The sequence below is a fragment of the Sturnira hondurensis genome, unplaced genomic scaffold, assembly GCF_014824575.4.
Source record: "Sturnira hondurensis isolate 20B ecotype Veracruz unplaced genomic scaffold, ASM1482457v3 Scaffold0018728, whole genome shotgun sequence".
NCBI lineage: Eukaryota > Metazoa > Chordata > Mammalia > Chiroptera > Phyllostomidae > Sturnira > Sturnira hondurensis.
Window position 1 is genome coordinate 9,204,414 of NW_028091359.1, and position 19,425 is coordinate 9,223,838.

Here is a 19,425-nt window from a genome sequence, read left to right on the forward strand (position 1 = left end):
GTTTCTGGAGCTTACAATTAAGAAGCGTGGCTTAATAAAAATAAAACAAAAGCAATATTATTTTTGAAGTCCTGGTAAGCAGAAGTAACTTGCATGGTGTTTTCGAATGGGTGTTGAATTACGATATTTACCCTAAATTGCTCTTCTCACTAGTCTTAAAGGCTCCAGGAGCTTAACGCACTTTCCCTGATACCTTTTCTTCAAGCTGCTCAAACAGTCATCCTTCCAGAGTTCTGGCAAGTTTTTGCCACCTCCCCAAACGGCAGCAGGGCAGCGCTGACCTTCTCCAGCTCAGGGTCTCTTGGCATCAGCCTTCTCTTCCCAGAGCTCATTTCCTCCCACTCTGTGTTCTTTGCCAACATCGTTCTGCCCTGCTGGGATTTCTTAAAGAAGTCAGGCACATCAACTTTCTGAACCACAGAACATAGTTTCTTCAAAACTTCCCATTTTTGAGTAAATATGCAGCACAGAGTCTCAGAAATCTGTGTGCACATGGAAGTAGCAATTCCCCTGTGTTTGTTTGGAAGCGTCTCTGCTATTCCCCCTTCCAAGAAAACAAAGGAAGTGGCTGTGCCTAACGGAACCCACAGGGTTGATGACAAGCACAAACTGGCTGTGTCACTGCTTAGACAGCTGCAACTCAATCTCCAGAAGCTGTGGTTTGCGTTTTGCCACAAGTCCACTAAGATATATTGAATGGCCACAAACCATGGCCATGCCCATTACATAGAAAATAACCAAAGGGCACACAGGTCTGAAAAAAGTGACCCTAGGGATGTTTCCCGTGTCCTCTTCTCAATACCCTCTCCTTCCATTTTCTAGGCAGTTAAAATAATTATCTTACAGTTTATGGGTCTTGGTATTCTCCACATTGGAATGGGAATGGGATAAACCAGTTCACGGCTCGCTACCGTTTCACCTGCTTTTCATTCTTCCCTGTGATGACTTGTCGTATTCCAACTCATCCTTTAGGACCTGAGTTTAGGGAAACCTATCCTGGAATTTTTTTTTTGCTTCAAACTTTGCACACCCTCCCAAGAACAGCCAAGAGTTAATTCTACAATTCTGCTATCATTTTGGCTTTATGTGATTGTTTGCATTGCATTTGTCACATTCCGTTTTCATTCCAGATTCACCGAAATGATCATGGGGCTCTTGAACAAGATAGACTTACATTCCAATTTTAGCTCTGCCAACCGTGTGATTATGAAATGGGATGCAGAATGAGGAGTCCCCAAAGCCCCCACGGTCCTTGGTTGGAAGATGGGGAGAGGAGACAATACAGCAGTTGAGATACTTCTCATAACAATGGCAAGCTGATGGTTAGCTAATAGCTGTGTTACCACCACAGGGCAACTGTTGTATATATGACTTGCAGAATGTATGGTGCCTCCTGCACAGCCAGGGGCTTGTACAGCACCTGCGCAAGAGGCAGGGAGGCAGCCCCACCTGCAACACTGAGTCACACTTGCCCTTGTAACAGGGCGCGGCCAAGAGGGGGGCCCCCAAAAAATTTGGAATGGGGTCCAGAACTCAGGGTGTCCAGGAAATATTAAGATATCCTCATCCCCCCCACCCCCCAGGTGTCAGTTGGGGGAAGGAACAAATGGAGCAGGGCCATTGAGAGTTGTTTTGCATAGCAACAGTTTTGTAGCTAACCTCTGGAATGGTCATGTAATGTATCTATAACCTTTAAGTGGTTTCATAGTTATGTTAAATAGCTGTGGCCATGCTTTGAGCCAGGGAGAAGGAAGTGGCTTCTACCCAGGATGTAACTGGAGGCTGGTCCCCATTACATCGCCTGCGTGAGAGCTTGGAGTTGATTGGCTCCACGCCACGGGGCCACACCTGCCCAGACTCACAATGGCAGCCCAGTAAACCTGTAATAATATGGGATTCCTGGCAGGTGTAACCAGTTGTAGGAGGAGTCGGAAATGGGGCTGCAAAGGAGGACTGGCACGGGGATTTAAATCCAGACATGGCAGCCATTGAGGAGAGAGCCATGCAATTTGGGGCAGAGTGAGGACCCCCTCTTGGCGAGGTGAAAGAAGGGGCCACGTAGTTTTGGCAGAGTGCAGACCCCCTCTTTCCCAGATGAAAGGGAAGACTACACAGCTTTGTCAGAATGGAGATCCCTCCAGCCAGGTGAAGAAGAGAAACACGTGCTTTTGGTGGAGTGTGGACCCCTGCAGCTTTGGTAGAAGAGGCCCACGTGGCTTTGGGGTGCTCCCTTTGGCCACGTGGCCTGGAAAGCAGGAGAGACTTTGACTGAAAAACTTGGTGCAAAGAACTCTTGCCAGTAGAAGGTGCTGCATGACTTTGGATTAATTGGAGATCCTGCCTGGACATCAACACAGCTGACAATACCAGTGGCCTGGAAAAACGGACGTGTGCTCTTTTCCTGATTTACGGTACCCAGAGTTAGGACAGGGGGAGAAGGGAGCACTGTGTGTTGGGGGGGTGGGTGTATACCCTAAAGGACTTTGATATTTTAATGAAGGCATTAGGCCTGAATCGTATTAAATAAACATTTTATTTCCTTTTCACAAATCTGTGGCATTGCCCGATGTCTTTCCTTTGGCGGCAGCTGGACGAGCCCAGTAGGTATTAGTATACCTTCCTTGGGAGGGGCCCCTGTCGTCTGTAACAGTTTTTGGCATCCCTCGGTGGGCCAAGTATTGCTCCCCCTCCTTGGACCTCTGTTCGGTAACACCCTGACTAAAGATGGCAGCCAAGAGAATGTAAACAATATGGGAAACCGGCACATGTAGCTCAGTGTGGGAGGAGTACTTCGGAATCCCTTTAAACTAAGGGTGGGCAGACAGAGAGAGGCTGGTCTGCTGTGAGGGCTGAGAGAGTAGGTAGCAGCTGTGCTGGTCTCTAGTAAAAAGGACAGCCACGTGAGAGATTCAACTATGCTGCTAGTAGTGAGATAGGAGCCATGTGGGCGGAGTGGGTGTAGGGGCGGAGAAGGTCCGATGTAGCAGCTAGGCAGTTTGTAGTCAGGATTTGCCCAGGTGGCCTGGTGTAGTCAGAGGCACGTGCTGCTGCTCTGATGGTGCCTGTTCTAGCTGACTCAGAAGTCATCAAGGACTCTGCCTTGCAAAATGCTGACTCTTGGGACACACAGAAAGGCCACACTCATGGGACTTGTGCCTTTCCTGGACTTCACCACGATCCAGTGCAACATGGCACATGCTTTCCTGGACTATTACATGGAGGCTGAGGATAACATACCCCAGATCCCGAAGGGGAGAGCTGCTGTGTGAGGATGGCAACTTTGAAACTTAGGAGTGTACTTTTCAGAGGGACTGTGAACTCTGTGCAGCCAGCTTGAGACAAGAATATGGGGAACTGTTGGGCTTGGCTTTGGCTTTAAGCATTTTGGGGAGCAAGGGAAGTGCTGGGTCTTGGGGAAGAACAGAGCTCTGAGCAGGAGTGCTCCCAGTTCCCCCACCCCAAGGTTGGAATCTTATAAATAAAAACCTGTTTCTCTCAACACTGATTGTTGGGTCATGCACCAAGGCACCACATGAATGGGCCCTTGTTTTCTCAGTTACAAATGTAGGTGAGTTACTCAAACTCTGACACTGAGTCCCCTCCCCTGTCAAGTGGTAACAATCATCCTTTTAAGGTAGTAATGTGAATGCCTAGTATATGAGAAGATGCTTAGTAATATGAGTCCTCTTCTTTCCCCTTCCTGATAGTGTTTTATTTATTGTGGTATTCCTGTAACTGTGTCAGTGTTTGGCACAAAGTATATAGTTACTAAGGAAACGCATCAGTCCTCTCTGTGAGGTAGATTGCACATCATGTATTTTTCATCTTGAAATAAAGCAAACCACCCATCTCGTTTGACTGATTTTCTTAGTCATGGATTTTCTATTTATAGTTCAATTTTTCAGACTTCTTTGGACCTTAGAAGGTCCCAGATTGTAACCAGAAGAATTAGTCACTATTGCTCAAATGTCGATGATCTTTGGTCAAACAATATTCAGGTTCATTTTGGCCCCACATTTTATTTTAGAGCAAGAACAGTTTTATTTCAGAGTAAGAACAGTTTATCTTAAATAATCCCAAGCCCCCAACATCTTTTGTTTTTAGTTGGAGATGGTATTTTAAGTAATGGCTTGGCCCATTCGGTGAGGTTCCTCAGTGTTGGGCATCTCCCTTGTATACGTAGTTATTTGTGTTTCTCCTATCGACATTTTTATTATGCGATGGGGTCTAGCCAAGAACCTAGAAAGGTAGAGATAAAATTACTTTTCTTCCCCTACACTTCAAATAGTGATCATCTAATGGAGAAAGACCTTTGGAGACAGGTGATTATATTTCACAGTAATAAGTGCTAAAACAGAGAGAAGCAGGGGGTGTATTTAGGTAGTTGATTAATTTAGTAATTACTTAGTGGTTGCCCTATTATGGGGCAGGTACTGTTCCAGTCCATGGGAAAATATAATAGTTAATGAGACAGGTAAGATCCCAGCACTCAACAGAGGTTGTCTTTAACTGGGGGTATGGGCGCAGTGCGGGGGAGAGAAAGAGTTTATTCTCAAATAAATAAATACATCAACTAGACAATTTAAGAAGAATAAAGCAAAACAGATAGTGAGAGGGCCTGGGAGTGACTTCAGATTTGGTGGTCAGGGTGATGGTTTTGATGAGTAGACAACCGAGTCCCATGAGGCATTAGAGGTAATCAGGAGCCAAGCAAGTGGATGTCCAGGAGAAGAAGGGTTCGGGGCATAAGGAAAAGCAGATGCAAGGTCCTGTGGGAGGAAAAATCTTGGCGATTTTAAGGAACAAATAAAAAGCCCATGTGGCTGGAGTCTCAGAGAAGTGGGAAGAAGCCACATCATAGAAGGATCTATAAACTTGAATGGGGAGTTTGAATTTCATGTTAGCGCAATGGTGGATTTTAAAAGGGCCGTGGTGATGTAACCACAGCACCCGCCCAAAATGGTCCTACCCTATTTGACGAGACACTGAGCTGCTGTTCAGAGACAACAGACCGAAGCCGCATGATGTGCCCCTGAAGCATGTGCAGAGTAGGGAGCTTTGGTCTCCCACTGCACTCTCAACTGAAGTCCCATATTCCCTCCCCTGCAAAAATACCCCACAGGGGCTGAAGGACCGAGGCGTAACTGGAACTTGAACACTGACACCTTTCAGAAGTGGAGGGTCTGTTGTCCAGGAAGATCTAGTACTGAGGCCTTTTACCATAAATGGTCAAGTTCCAAGGTCTTCCGATGAAAACTTGTCCTGTCAGCACTTCTGTGTACCTGTTGCCCCTAACCCCTAAAATCCCCTCAACCTAGACCAGAGAGCATGATGGATCTGAGGTACCAGTAGGTCTCCCATCTTCTCACTTGGGAATCAGTAAACCTTTCCTTACTCCATGCTCTGATGTTTTGACTTTTGGCCTTTCGAAGCACAGGACATACAAACTTGGGCTCAGGAACAGTGACATGACATAATTTGTGGCTGCTGCATGGAAAAAAAAGGACAGAGTGCAAGATTGGAGGCAGGTCTCCCAGTGTGGAGGCCAGTGCAGAAATCCTGATGAGAACACCCCAATTATGGTGGTAACAGTGGATGGAAAGAGGTAGATAGATTTAGGATAAAGGTTGGAGGAAGGTTCAGCTGAGGGGAAGGAGGGAAGGGAGAAATCAAGGCTGGCTCCTAGGGTGTTGCTATTTACTGAGATGAAAAAGGCTAAGGGAAATATACTAAGACTTCCTTTTTAGACATGTTTGGTTTGAGTTGCAAACTAGTTATCCAATTGCAAGTTGTTGGCTCTATGAGCAGAGCTCAAGGGAGAGGCCAGGGTTGGAGATATGTGAAAGTTTTGATGCATTTGAAAGATTAGATTCCAATGTTTATTCCACCCTCCTTCCTGGAGTTTCTAGTATTGGAGTTTTAAAATGCTGGAGTCTCCTGTCCTCCACTTCAAGACCACCCCAACCAGTCCAGGGAGTCAGACTACAAATAACGAAGATAAAAAGAATCACTTGCATGTTTTATGCATTGTTTTCATGAGTTCTCTGATGATAGCCAAGCAGCTTCAGCCTACTTAGACCCTGGCTACAAGCCACCTTTCAGTCTCCAAACCAAGACTTGAATCACTCAGGCTTCCAAAGGTTAAGATCTTAACTTCAGTCTCTATTTAGCTTAAGTCTCATGTAACTCATTCTTTGAATATGAGAGTAGGATGAAAATACATATTTTAAATTACCAAGGAAAAAAGTAAGGAACTTTGGACTTTGTAAAAAGAATAGTAATCCTCTTCCCTTCTAAATGCTGCTCTTTCCTCTGTATTATGTGGTGATGATAATTTCATCTCTCCCCTCCATACTTTCACAGTGAAACAGGGTACAGAGTGAGAGGTCCCGGAAGCAGAGATGTTCCCCCACCGCCCATGGTTGGCGGAAAGGGAGAAGGAGATGATGTGGTTTAAGATGCTCTTCATAACAATGGCAAGGTGATGGCCATGTCTTTCCTGAAGGGAAGCTGTGCTGCCACCTGGGTAAAAGGTCTACGTGACTTTCAGAATGCATAGTGCTGAGTATGAAGTCATACTCTGGGTCAGCATTTAAAAATGAGGGTGGCCAGCCATGGGGGGGAGCCATGAAACAGAGAGCCATGGGGTTTGAAAGGATGTAGAAGGGCCCCTCCACCCCCTACCGTCTGCCATGAGGCCTGGTGTGAAGGGAGGTGCCATGGAATTTTGGATTAAGAGCTGGAGTAAAAATGAGGAGGTCCACTGGGAAATCCGCCTGGAGAACATAGGGGCATGGTAACTAGAAATTGAGGGAACCAGCCTAACCAAGCACAGATTAGTGGGAGATTGCTGGAACACTGAACTGTGACCAGGAATGCTGAGCCGCAGACTTCTGCTTCGCTGAAAGATGGTACCTCTGATTGGTGTATTTGGAAACTGGCCTGGTTTGGCAAAGAAGGATAGGACTATGTGTTTTGGGGTGTTTTAAAAGAAATGGGACTTAACAACAGAAACCGGCCATTATTCTGAATCTGTATAACCTTTAAATATAAGTCCCTTTCCTTTTTCACCAAACTCTTGCACTGGGAGTCATGCTTCTTGGTGGTGGGCACTAAGACCCCACAGCTGTTCCAGAACAGCATAGACTGGGATTCTGTAACAAAGCTGTGAATGGTCTTCTTGTCTGAAGTAGACAAAGGATGTCTCTTGAGGCATCAGTTCCCACTGTCATAAAGATATTTCCCACCTTCCCTGTTCCCTTTCACGTCTCTCATTCAACATAACATATTATGTGGCTCCTCTGAGATCTTGGAAGATGGTTCATTTCTTTTTGTAATTGTGAAAAAAATCTTCCCCCACAGTTTTAATTCAACAACATCTTGGAAAAGATTTTGGAAGTGTCACAGACCTAGAAAGGAGAGGAAGCAAACATGTGAACAGAAGAGGAATCAAAAGCACAGAAACTGGAATAAGAGGGAATCTGGGACAAGGAGACAGAAGCCATGTTTCCTTGACATTGTACATCTGGTTGAGAAATGAAGATGTTGGTCATTAACCAGACATTTCTGCCATGCAAACCAATTTATCTTAAACATTTCCCTCGAATATAATTGTGTTTGGTTTCTATACAACTAGAGAAAAAGCAAAACAAAGAAAGTTAAAAGAATATTATGTAATACCAGTGAGATGAGGATTTAAAAAATGAATGGATAGAGCATGACTGACCATAAGGAGCAGAAAGAATGAAGTTTTGCACAGTGATATAGTTCCACCTTCTGTGGTGTATACATGTAAGTGGCTGGGACCTGTTGAAGGTAAAATCTACATAGTTAATCTCTGCTTCTAGTTCTAGGTTTTCTCATTGGCCTCAGAAACGTCAGCTACTGCCATCTGGCCACCAAGCATTTCAAAGTTTATCATCCTCTAGGTAATGCCAGATTTGTGATAATGGATTTCCTTTGTAGATTGAAGGGCACCGAAAGTTTTGCTTTTTGCGATACTGATTTTAAGCCGTTAAGAAAACAAAGACTAAGAGAGAAACTTTGACCCTCTCCCTTTCCCCGCCCAACAGATTCAGATGATAAAACCTGCTTCAGGAAGGAAGTCTTAAGATGTCCACCTTAACCTAACTTGAAGTAAGTATGGTAAATGGGGAGGCTTCAGGCAGGGGGACCTGTTTGCGAGAAACCCTGGGTCTCTTTGTTTCTGATTCCCTAGCAAGAATTTGCCTGTGCTGTGTGTTCCACTCCTTCTTCAACTACCTGTAGCCCCCTGTTCTCACTTCTGAAACTTGATAATCCATTCTCCCCCTTTTCTCCTTTGTCTAAAATAACATATATACCCAATGATGTTGCCTTGCTGTCTTTGCCATTGTCATGCTAATGTCAATTCCCCATATGCACATATTAAAATTTGATTTTCTCCAGTTAATCTCTTCTCTGCTAATCTGATTATTAGCCCAGCTAGAAGAATTTAGAAGATGGGAGGAAACGTATTACTTTTTTTTTAGCCCCTACACAGATATATCATTTGAAGCCAACAGCAGACTTTGGTCCCACATGGAACCACATAAAGAATTGGGCAGGCTTGTCCTTGCCAGAGAGCGGATGAAAACCCAAGGTCAGGTTTGACACAGTTGTCAGTTTCATTTTTTCCCAAAGATCTGGTTGTCTGATATTAAGGCTGGGTCAATCCATAGGCTGAATAAAAACCCACTTGAGAGCTAAAACTCAGCTTGTCCCAGGATCTCTCTCCCACTCACCTGCCAAAAAGCTTAAAAAACACCCAAACCCAACCCCCACCCCTCTGAGCAAATTTGTATTATTTCTTTGGGTTATAAGGTGAAGTCTTCCATTAAAATAAGTCTGTTTAGTGTACTATTTACAGATACCTCCTCTGGCAATGGAGGAATTTTGATGTGTCCTTGAGAAGTAAGGGATTAGGAGAAAGGAGGGGGCTGGCCAGGTTGTGACAGCCTCTTGGAGTCCCCTAGGCACTGGTAAGAGCCAGGCAGCAGTTCGGGGCTTTTGTTGCCTTTGTCACTTTTGGTTGTGACAGTGACCCTCTGCCGTGGGTACTGAGATCTCCCTCTCACAGATGAAGAAACAAGGTCTGCACGGACAGTAACCTGTAGATCCAAGACTGAATTTAGGACATGTGCTAAATCCCTTTGCCACGCAGCTGCATTCACTGAAGGTAGGAACTGAGTTGGATCCTTCTTTTCTTCCCAGCACAAAATGAATAAACAGACCTCCCAAGAGCCTGGGCAGTCAGTCAGGGGAGAGGCGCCCGCCAGAGCAGAATTATTTGGGATGCCAAGAAGTTTCTGCAAGGGATGAAAGGAAGCACTGGTAACAAAGCCCAGAGAGTCATCTCACCACTCAGAAAATCGTACAGTTCATGCATGGTAAGCTCAGCCAGTAGTTTTGGGTGACTTTTGTAGGAAACATTTCTGCTTGCCACCACTTTTTACTTCCTTAATCATGGTGTGGTCTTTTCTTCTTTTAGATTTTGGTAGCACATCGATTAAAGCAGCAAACTTGCTCTTACATTAGAAATGATTTTCAACTGGGTTACAACACACTTGTAAGTTGGAGGCCACTGAGTTGAAGAAAAGGACACATGAAATTAAAAAAAAACATTTCTAAACTACACATACGAGATTTATTTTATCTTTTCTACCAACATGGTCATTTGACCTGTTTATAATGTTTGTCAGCCTTCTGAGATGAAGTTGCAGATACCCATAAAAGATCAGTTACAATATAAGCAACTGTAGTAAAGATTTAAAAATACAATGAAAATAGAATTTTGCTGGTTTATAAAAATAAAGTATAATAAATTCCTAATAGCCATTTTGTAGTCTTCCAGTCTGTGTCTACATGATTGATAGTGTTACCAGAAGATACGTTATCAAATATACTGATATCAGATATGACAACCAAAGGTGTTTTAATATTTTTAGTCATAAGAAAATACATTACAATTTATTTCACTAAGTATGGTACTTTTTGACACACAGTCGCTTAAGTTATTACTAAAATATCAGCTGTACAAAGTAAAGCCGAAGAGTAAATATATGCATTTCTCAATCTACATTAGAAAAAACTTTTACATTTTTGACAAAAAAATTTAAAGTTTGCATATCATATTCAGAGACTGAAACTATCTCATGGAAATAAGTTTATTTATTCAGCATTAGGCAGAAAAACGGGGTGAGAGAGACCTGCAGAAATAACAGAGGCCGGGCCTGGGAGGCAGGCGCAGCCGGGCCCTTAGTGCCTGCTCTCAACTGCGCTCGCCTAGCGCTCACGCCTCACCACCACACCCAAGCCCTGCCAGGGCCTACCAGATAGGTTCTAAAAGTAAACACTGATGCTCTAAACGGAAATGTCTTAATAAACAGCCACAGGCTCGAATGGTGACACAAGGTATTTGGGGCTTCATGGCTCTTCCTGCAGGAGGAGCTTCTGTCTCACAGAAGGGCCAAGTTCCTCATCAAAATTCTCCAGCTCCTGCTCCTTGGACAGCTCCAGGAAAACCTGAAAGGGCAGAAGAAATATAGAGAGAGAGAGGGGGAATTCACACTGCCCCCTGTAGTTCCAAGAGAGTGAAAAGTGTATCACTTGTTGTACGTTTATACTCCACGGGGGATATAAAATCACTAAAACCGACTCACCTGCTCCAGGGTAGACTGCGAGAGGCTGTACTCCTCCAGGTCGAAGCTCTGTTTAACTGCAGAAGGATGGACATGCATTAGGGGTTTATACGTTTTTCTACACAGGTGGTCTTAGAAGTCAGCACAGAATACAAATAGCAATTTTTTAAAACATGAAATAAAAAGATTACGACAGTAATCGCCGATGTTTAAGTACAGCATCCAGCTAAAAGAACTCCAATGCACTCACAAAGGTTTGAGGAAAAGGTGCTGGTGTTATGCCTGCATGTTGCGCAGGTTTGGAGATCTCTGTTTAAGGGAGGAAGCGGTGCTGAGGGAGCCTCCTTCCCTGCAGGTGAGCCAGCACCTTCCGCACCGGAAGAGGTGGAAGACAGACACATTTTGAAAAGGGTCACATCAGAAGATTATAGAAAAAGATGTCTGTGGTTTTCTAGGGAGCAGGTCATCCTCAATCAGCTTCTTTCCATCAATGCAGTGTGAACCAAGTCAAGCTGAAGTCCCTTCTCTTTGGCCAAAGTGGACTGGAAAGGGTAGTTAGAGCCCCAGTAAGAGCCCAGAAGACTGGAAACACACCACCAACAGTACCAGATGGGAAATATACCAACGAAGGTACTAGGCTACTACTGGCCACCGTGCCAATCTGGGGAGTGCTCACACTCGGGGACACTCTGTTCTGGGAATGGAAAGAAGAGGTGTCACTGATCACAGATGCTATCAACAGGAGTAAGAAGAGTCTTCTAGAACCAAGAGACTTGAATCTCTTCTTGAGGGAATGTGATAAGCAAGCAAAGAGGTCGCTGAGCGGTGACAATGAAAGAATGCAAGGGAGGAAGTTCCAGCTAGCACAGAGGAGTGTGGCAGAGGTCATGGGCCCGGATGGCAAGGACAAAGTGAGTCTGGTGACGACAGACGCAGTGTGGTCAATTTCAAAGTGCAACAGACATAAGGAGATAATCTTAATGACCAGACAAGAGGACAGTTTCTTAACATAGAGCCTAAGACAAAAAAAATGCAAGTCCACATAAAATTTAATTTTAAATATGTAAGCATCAATAGTCAAAAAAAAGTATTCTTCTTAAATGCACATATGACTGAGTTTTGATCTAGCCTGTACCAGTTTATATACAAAAAGTCATGGAAAACCCCCAGAAAGCAAGAATAAAACTCCAGAAAGCAAGAATAAATGTCCCATTACCCCAACCCCACAAACACAATTCCCCCACTTCCTTGATATCACGCTCCTAAAATTCCACTTGAGATTTTTAACTTTTAACACATTATATCACATTTAGTTTTTGTCACGAAGATGGATTCTTTTATCATTTGAAATGATCTGCTTTCAGGCTCTATTTCAAAGCATACCACTCTTACCCCTCTCTAATTTGAAGAACGCTTGGGCTAAAGGTCGCACGTCTTCCACCGGCAACTTGTAGACCATCAGAGATGAGTACCTGGGAGAGGAGGGGAGACAGGCTGACACCACCTGTGACAGGTGTAAACAGACTCAGACATCTCCCTGGTCTTTATTTCTCTAAGTGTGGTTTGGTGTAGGTGAAATACAGGGTGAATCCATAGTAGTGAAAAAGAGGCAGCTCAGCAAGAAAAACAGGGATGGGGAATCAGACTCAGACAGTTTAGTACTCTTGGTCCCTTGAATGGAGATGAGCAGGTACAGTGCAAATTGCCAGAGTTACCTTCTACCGTACTTTCTAAGCTCCACACTTATTCCTCAGCTTTGTCCTCCAACCAGGCCCTGACCCATGCAGTTTCTTCACGTTTCCCAACTCAGGTGGAAATCTAAGTCTATTCTCCGGAGAATTCATACTTCTCCTACCTGTCCCCACCACCTCCCCCTCAAACTACTTTCCTGATGCAGGATAACATAATTGAGTCTCTGATTAGGAGACTAGAAATCTCTAGGAATTCAAGCCCCAAAGAATGTCCAACAACTATTTTTAAAGTAATTTGTTTCTTGGATAAATTTTTCTTCTCATGAGGAAGATTTAGACTTCATTTCAGAAGGTACTATTCCACACCCTGGCTAGCGTAGCTCAGTGGATTGAGCGCGGGCCTGCAAACCACACGATCGCGATTCAATTCCCAGTCAGACACATGCTTGGGTTGCAGGCCAGTTCCCAGCAGGGGACACATGAGAGGCAACCATACATTGATATTTCTCTCCCTCTCTCCTTCCCTTCCCCTTTAAAAATAATAAATAAATAAATCTTAAAAAAAAGAAGGTACTATTTCACATACTTATGGAGCAATCATTCTCATCCATTCTGCTCTTCCCTGTACCTCTGTGACATATTTCTAGTTAGTCTTGGGCTGCACGTTGAGTTACAGCATTGCTTCTATATTTATATTCCACTGTAGATTTATATTTTTTGACCTTGACATTGTGACTTACTTCTCTTCTCCGTTTTCTCCCCTAACTCATAAATTATCTATCTTCTGAAGTAAACTGTAGGTGTTAAAAATGACCCTAAAGTTGATCTTTGCACTTTTTTAGTGTACTACTTTTACGAGGATTGTTCCACTATCAGATTCTACGTAAAATCAGAAATATTAATATATTTGAAATAATCAGCTTTACATCCCTATTCTGCCACTTGTTAGCTATTATGTGATCTAACCTATCTACCGATTTCCTATTTATAAGGGTAATAATTCCATTGATTAATGTCCTTGTAAAGGCCAGGCTCTCACAATGCCCCCCTTTTAAAAAGATTTTTAAAATTGTTATTCTATTGCAGCTGTCCCAATTTCCCCTACTTTGCCCTGCTCCACCCATCCCACCCCCAGACTCCCCCAGTCAATTCCCACCCTGTTGTCCATGTCCACGGGTCGTTCACACATCCTCTTTACATAGTCCCTTCCTCTTTTTTCCACCATTATCTCCCTCTCCCCTCCCTCCTGGTCACTCTCAGTCTGTCCCTGTGTACAGGCATGGAAACATGGGACAGACTGACAATGCCCTTTTGAAATCATGTAATTTTTCACTGGAATACAGAGGCCACTTTAGAAAGTCTCAGTGAGGATTCAACAAGATAACCTAAGACCAGGACAGTACCTGGCACACAGTAGGACCACAACATGCAACGCCAGCTTTTACATCAGTTCTTCTCTAGTTTACTTTCTGCAATATCCAACAAGTAAATATCATTTATTTCCTTTAGGTTTCCTTTGGGGCCATATGCGGATTCAAAGGATTACAAATCAATGAGCCTGACAAGGAAAAGTTAACTTTGGATACCAGATCCAAGCCAGCCACCATCTTTACCTTTCCTGCCGTGCAGCCTGGGGGAAAAGTCTCAGAATTTCCGAGTGGAGGGGCTCCACCTGCGTGGGAGTCTTCACCTTCATCTCTAGCAGGTAATCCTTGCCAAATTTGCTCTTCAGGTGCTGGATGGAACCGATACATCTGGAAGGAAGGAGGAGGTCATAGTAGAAAGAGAGAAAAGACGCAGGATGCAATGTTTGAGACTGATGATTCACTGCTAGCGCTGTCTCAGGACGTCACTGGTAGACCCTGGTGATGTGGCTCCAGTTATTCCCAGTGTCCTCTCTGCCCACAGACAAACTCTTCCAGCCGTGCACCTGGGGGTCAAGGGCACACCCACCTCAGCCTTCCAGACACCATGATGGCCACGCGGTCACACACGGCCTCAGCCTCTGCCATGTAGTGGGTGGTCAGGAGGACGCCCCTTTCCGTGTTTTTAACGATGGTCCGGATCGCCTGCCTAAATTGCCAAGAGAATATTTGCAATTAAGGAAGTCATCGAATTAGTCAGAGAAGAGGATTTTCAAGTGGCATGAATGTGAATAATTAGCAAAAAGAGATTAAGCAAGGGCAGGTGGGAGGAGGAATGGCAAACCAGGTGACAGCTGTTTCACTGGAGGCAGGCGTTAGAAGAGGGGAGTTCACAGAACACAGTATTTATCATGAGGTTGTGTTGAGGGAGAAACGCTGAGTAAGAGACTCTGTGAAGAGGCTGTGCAGAGGGAGACAGAGCTGTCATAACCTGGTAGGAAACAAGTGCACAAGGAACACTCAGGACAACATCAGGAACCCTCGTTCTGCCTGCACCTGTGCATCCTAATGAGAATTACCATCTTCATGAGAAGTATGGGACGCTGTGTGATTGTGTCATAATGGGTTGCAGAGATGCAGCAGACCTACCTGAAAGATCAGTCGAGCGATTACAATACTCAGACTGAGCATGCTGGAGGCCTGGCAGTGATTATTTTTCCTTTAACGAGAAACGGTTAGGAAGTGTTATCTGGGTAAGATTTTTTTCTTTTTTGGCAAAGTATTGGTTATACTAATGATAGAGAGGTTTTATCAGTAAGGGACAGTGGTCGCCTTGCTTCCTGGTAGAGCTGTGGGGTGGTGGCTGTGGCCTCTGGGCCGGGTGACCCACGCTCTTGGTGGGGGCCACGGCCAGCACAGGTGAGCAGTCGCACTGACCGTCGCTGCTGCAGGATTTGCTGGCCGCTGTGTTTCACAAGCCATGAAGCACAGGGAGCCTCAAGTCAAAGAAGCTTTCCCAAAGCCTACCGAAATCTGCCTTCAGTGGTGGCTATTACAAAGGTGGGTCTGAACCCGAAATGACAAAATGGGAGGCAGCGTTAGTACCAGGTCTAAGTTCTCTTGCCAATAAAGGGGAAATAAGAGATGCTCTTAGACAAATTATGCTTTCAAATCCCCCAGACAAGGGAGAATCTCCTTATATAGAAGCCAAAATCAGTGAAGCTAAATATTTACTAAAAGATCAAGCTGAAAAAGGAAGTAAATGGACGATGAATTTTAAATTCTTTTTAGTTATGTATATGAGCACCAGCTTTTTATAATAAGATGTTGTGAAGCTACAAATTTTAAAGATGACTTTGCAGAAACTAAGTTAAAGCCTTGGTATAAGCTCCTTCTTTATATTTGAGGATTTTAAATCAGATTATAGAATATTTGAATACTAATGCTTAATAATACAGATCAATACATACTATGGAATAGAACATGACGCAGTTGGCAAATAATTTGGTACCTACTTCAAGGCAAAGTGAACGCGAAAGTCGCAGCTCTCAAGAAACCTCAATCTAAAGGGAGCCTGATGAACTAACTGGTAATTAAAATACACTGTGATACATATCATGATGGCGTCAGCACAGGTTGTTAGAGTGGACTCATCTCATTGGGAGGAAATGCTGTCAAGGTGCAGAGAGCTGGCTCAGCTGCTTGGGACTGGGAATTTGAAAGTGAATGTAGCCATATCTTTGACCTGAGGAATGGATGTAATCAGTATATCATCGACAAAATTCAGATTCCATACATTAAAAACTCAATAGAAAAGTAACAGTTTAAAAGACAGTTTTTTACAACAGTAAAACAATTCACGGATTTCCTGCAAGGCATCCACGCTGGCCCTGACCAGGTCGGGTTACGCACCACATCTGCTGCTGCCCCTCGGGGTCCATGCCCGTGGACGGCTCGTCCAGCAGCACCACCGATGGGCTTCCCAGCATGCTCAGCGCGAAGCACAGCTGGAACGAGAGGAACAGCAGCACGTCTGGCCCCGCCCTGTGGGCTTCGCAGAGTGACCCCCGAGCCCCGCCCCTACCTTTCTCTTGATTCCCTGGGACAAGGCCCTCACGGGCTTCTTCTGCTGGTCCTGCAGCTTGAGCGCCTCCACCAACCTGCGGGAGACACAGTGGAGCCTTATGGGTGTCTCAGCGACGAGGAAACTTGATGGCAGAACGGGACCACGCAGGACCAGGATGGGGAGCAGGGTTCAGAAGTGTGGTTTTGAAAAGACGCTGGGTCGTGTTAAATACGACTGGTTTGACCCCACCCCCCAAATTAGTTTAAAAAAAAGAGTTTAAGCACATCTCATGATATCTGAATAGCTGTCTTATCATAGCTCATACTTAAATTTTAGTATTTTTGATAAATTAACCCATGAATCCTTTTCCATATTTTATATGAGAAAATAAATAACACTTTAAAATCGGGGAAACCAGATGCTAATTGCAAATCTACCCATTGCAGTCCGGATCAGTGCTGACAGTCTCAGGCAAAGTCCTGAGTTTCCCAGAAGGTTGTCATTCTGAACTGTCTCCGGGACCCCTCGGGTAGAGAATGGGTGCGTCTCCCCCCACGCACCGTGTGATGGCGACTTTGGCGTCCGCCTTCCTGAGCCCTTTCACCGCTGCGAACACCTCCAGGTGTTGCCTCACGGTCAGGTTGGGCCACAGGGCGTCCTCTTGAGGGCAGTACCCCAGGAACTTGGGGATGTCCCCTTCGCTGCTGCCTTTTAGAAGCACCTGCGGAGAAAGGTTCACTCTCAGACTCTGACCTGCATTGCTTCTCTGAGTTTCCATAACCCCTTTCTCCCCACAAACTGAGAAAACCTAGAGAAATCCTTGGGTCTCACTGACTTGAGTCACCTGCAGCCATTATGCATTGGAGGAAGGCTGTGGTGTGTACCTATGTGAAAACAAACAATCGCACAGCCAAATCTAAGCTGAAAATAAATATCTCACCATCCTGGTGCCTTGCTATCAGGGCCAGCCATTCACATCCAATTTTTAAATCACACTCAGAAAAAAGTATGTCCATTTAATGACTCACTATTGAGCTCCACTCCCTGCGGAGGTAACAACTCCTGCGCTGCCTGCTTTGGGTGCAGTGAGCAATGGAAGGGCTAGAGTCTCAATGACTTGGTGTTTTCATTCTACTGAGCAGATCAGGCAGTAAACAAGTAAAGAAATGAGTAATCAGAACACTGACAGATTGCAACTGGTGCAGTGATGAAAATATTCAGGAGGCCAGGGTGGACAGTAGCAGGGGAAGTGACTTTGAGGATGGTGACTGGAGAAAGTCTGATGAGGGACTATTTCGGCAGAAGGGTGACAGGGCACCTGCAGTGGAAAAGGCCAGGAATTTGGGGCAGGGCAAAGCCCTGTGGAGAGATGATGCTCTATATGTTCTTGGACCCTAGGCAAAGGTAGGGGACCTGGAGCAGAGTGGTCCAGGGGAGAAGGGAGAAAGGTAACAACAGGGACTTGGAAATCAGCTTCTGACCAGCAAGAGAGGTTTCCTTCCTGCCACGGTGCCATGAGAGGTCATTGAGTATTTAAGCAGGACAGTGACATTGTTTATAAAGATGACACTGGCCCTAATTAAAGCTGATTTCATGACACCCAAATAGTTGTTGGCTTTATAATTAAGATCTCACTTAACCTTTAAAAATGTTTCATTCTGATACATCAGTGAATGGTTATCTCTTTTTTGCCCATGTTTAAGGAGAAATAAAATACTGTTTTAGGGTTCATGTGGTGATTGACTCAGAAGGTGGTCTCAACTGAACTAAAGAGTCCAGTTGGGGTCAGCTGTGACCACCAATGTCCCTGAGAGGCCCCCTTCAGGAATGCCTGCTCTCACCTTGGCTTCAGAGTGACTGGGAATATGTTTTCTCCTTCCTCTGTGTTGGGATACACCTGTCAGTCATGTTCCTGGAGGTCTTTCCCCATGTGGGCTTGACCACCATGCCCTTTCCCATGGTCTGGTTCCACAGCCTTCTGCCTTAAGATTCTGTCCTTCATTTCCCTTGGACGTACTTTCCAAGGGATTTCTTAAGGAAATCCCTAGTTTTGTCAAATCCCTGGTTTTGATACCAACATGTTAGGGGATTTCTTATTTATCTAAGGGATAGACAAGGTTATCTATCTTCTGCCATAGAATTTTGGGGAAAAAATTTTATAACTCATGTTTTCCCCCTCTGATAAACTGAGCTCCTTTTCTGTTTGCACGGCCTCCTTATGCAGTTGAATTGCATGCACAATTCTGTCGACTTCATATCCCTGCTATTTGGCTTGAAGGCATTCCCTGAAAACACTCCTCCAAGAGAGTGGATTTGTACCAAAATACGTGTTCCAGTAATCAAGAACTTTTTGAAAGACAATGGATATGATTGCTTAATAAAGTTTTTTTTTTTCCATAAAAAAGCATTTTATTGCTCTGGCTGGTGTAGCTCAGTGGATTGAGTGCGGGTCTGCGAACCAGAGTATCGTGGTTCGATTCCCAGTCAGGGCACATGCCTGGGTTGCAGGCCAGTTCCCAGCAGGGGATGCACAAGAGGCAACCATACATTGATATTTCTCTCCCCCTCTCCTTCCCTTTTCCCTACAAAATCTTTTAAAAAGCATTTGATTCATATTGGGAGGACAGTGCTCATTGAAAGTGCAAATCCATGGGTTTGATGGTACTATAAATAGAATGTATATGAATTTTGAAATTGACTTCTGACCTGAGACTGGACAGTCCCACTAAATGCCTTTGAAAGCATGAATAATTACCCCCTTTCAGTGATTAGTTTTGGTGTGTATTAAGGGGATAATGTGTGATGTGTTACTCTGCCACAGGAATCACTTCAATCATCTGATGAGTCAATGGGACTTCGCTGTGCATACTATTTGAACATCTTATAAACTTTAGTTTGAGCACCCCTAGGAAACTATTCTCAACAAAATTCACCTACCTGTCCAGCAGTTGGTTTTGAGTCTCCAGTTATCATCCTAATGGATGTACTTTTACCAGCTCCATTGTGTCCTAGTAATCCTAAAACCTCACCTGAAAAAAGAAAATGGTTACACTTAATACATATTGATTTTAATAGTAAAATTAAAAAAGACACAGTCTGAAGTTTCACTTTGTGACAAGTGTTCTATGGGCTTTATACATAGTATT

General features: G+C 44.4%; 1 protein-coding gene, 1 long non-coding RNA gene and 1 pseudogene across 5 annotated transcripts in view; 2 read left to right on the plus strand and 1 right to left on the minus strand.

The window, feature by feature from the left end:
• The first annotated feature begins 7,731 nt into the window (after positions 1-7,731).
• LOC119003534 (uncharacterized) lies at positions 7,732-13,953 on the plus strand. Its single transcript, XR_005069982.1, has 3 exons — positions 7,732-8,136; positions 9,232-9,407; positions 13,859-13,953. It is a non-coding gene; the product is annotated as an uncharacterized LOC119003534 (long non-coding RNA).
• Positions 9,629-19,425, minus strand: part of ABCA8 (ATP binding cassette subfamily A member 8) — a 65,843-nt gene continuing 56,046 nt past the window's right edge. For all 4 annotated transcript variants that reach the window (XM_037069975.1, XM_037069974.1, XM_037069972.1 and 1 more), the window contains 9 exons: positions 19,217-19,308; positions 16,840-17,000; positions 16,298-16,373; positions 16,126-16,220; positions 14,303-14,422; positions 13,963-14,103; positions 12,051-12,130; positions 10,680-10,735; positions 9,629-10,542 (listed from right to left, as the gene is read on the minus strand). In XM_037069975.1, the coding sequence (XP_036925870.1) occupies positions 10,444-10,542; positions 10,680-10,735; positions 12,051-12,130; positions 13,963-14,103; positions 14,303-14,422; positions 16,126-16,220; positions 16,298-16,373; positions 16,840-17,000; positions 19,217-19,308 (920 nt within the window). In that variant the 3' untranslated portion in view covers positions 9,629-10,443. The remainder of the gene's footprint in view (positions 10,543-10,679; positions 10,736-12,050; positions 12,131-13,962; positions 14,104-14,302; positions 14,423-16,125; positions 16,221-16,297; positions 16,374-16,839; positions 17,001-19,216; positions 19,309-19,425) is intronic.
• LOC119003554 (mitochondrial import inner membrane translocase subunit TIM14-like) lies at positions 15,038-15,799 on the plus strand (annotated as a pseudogene).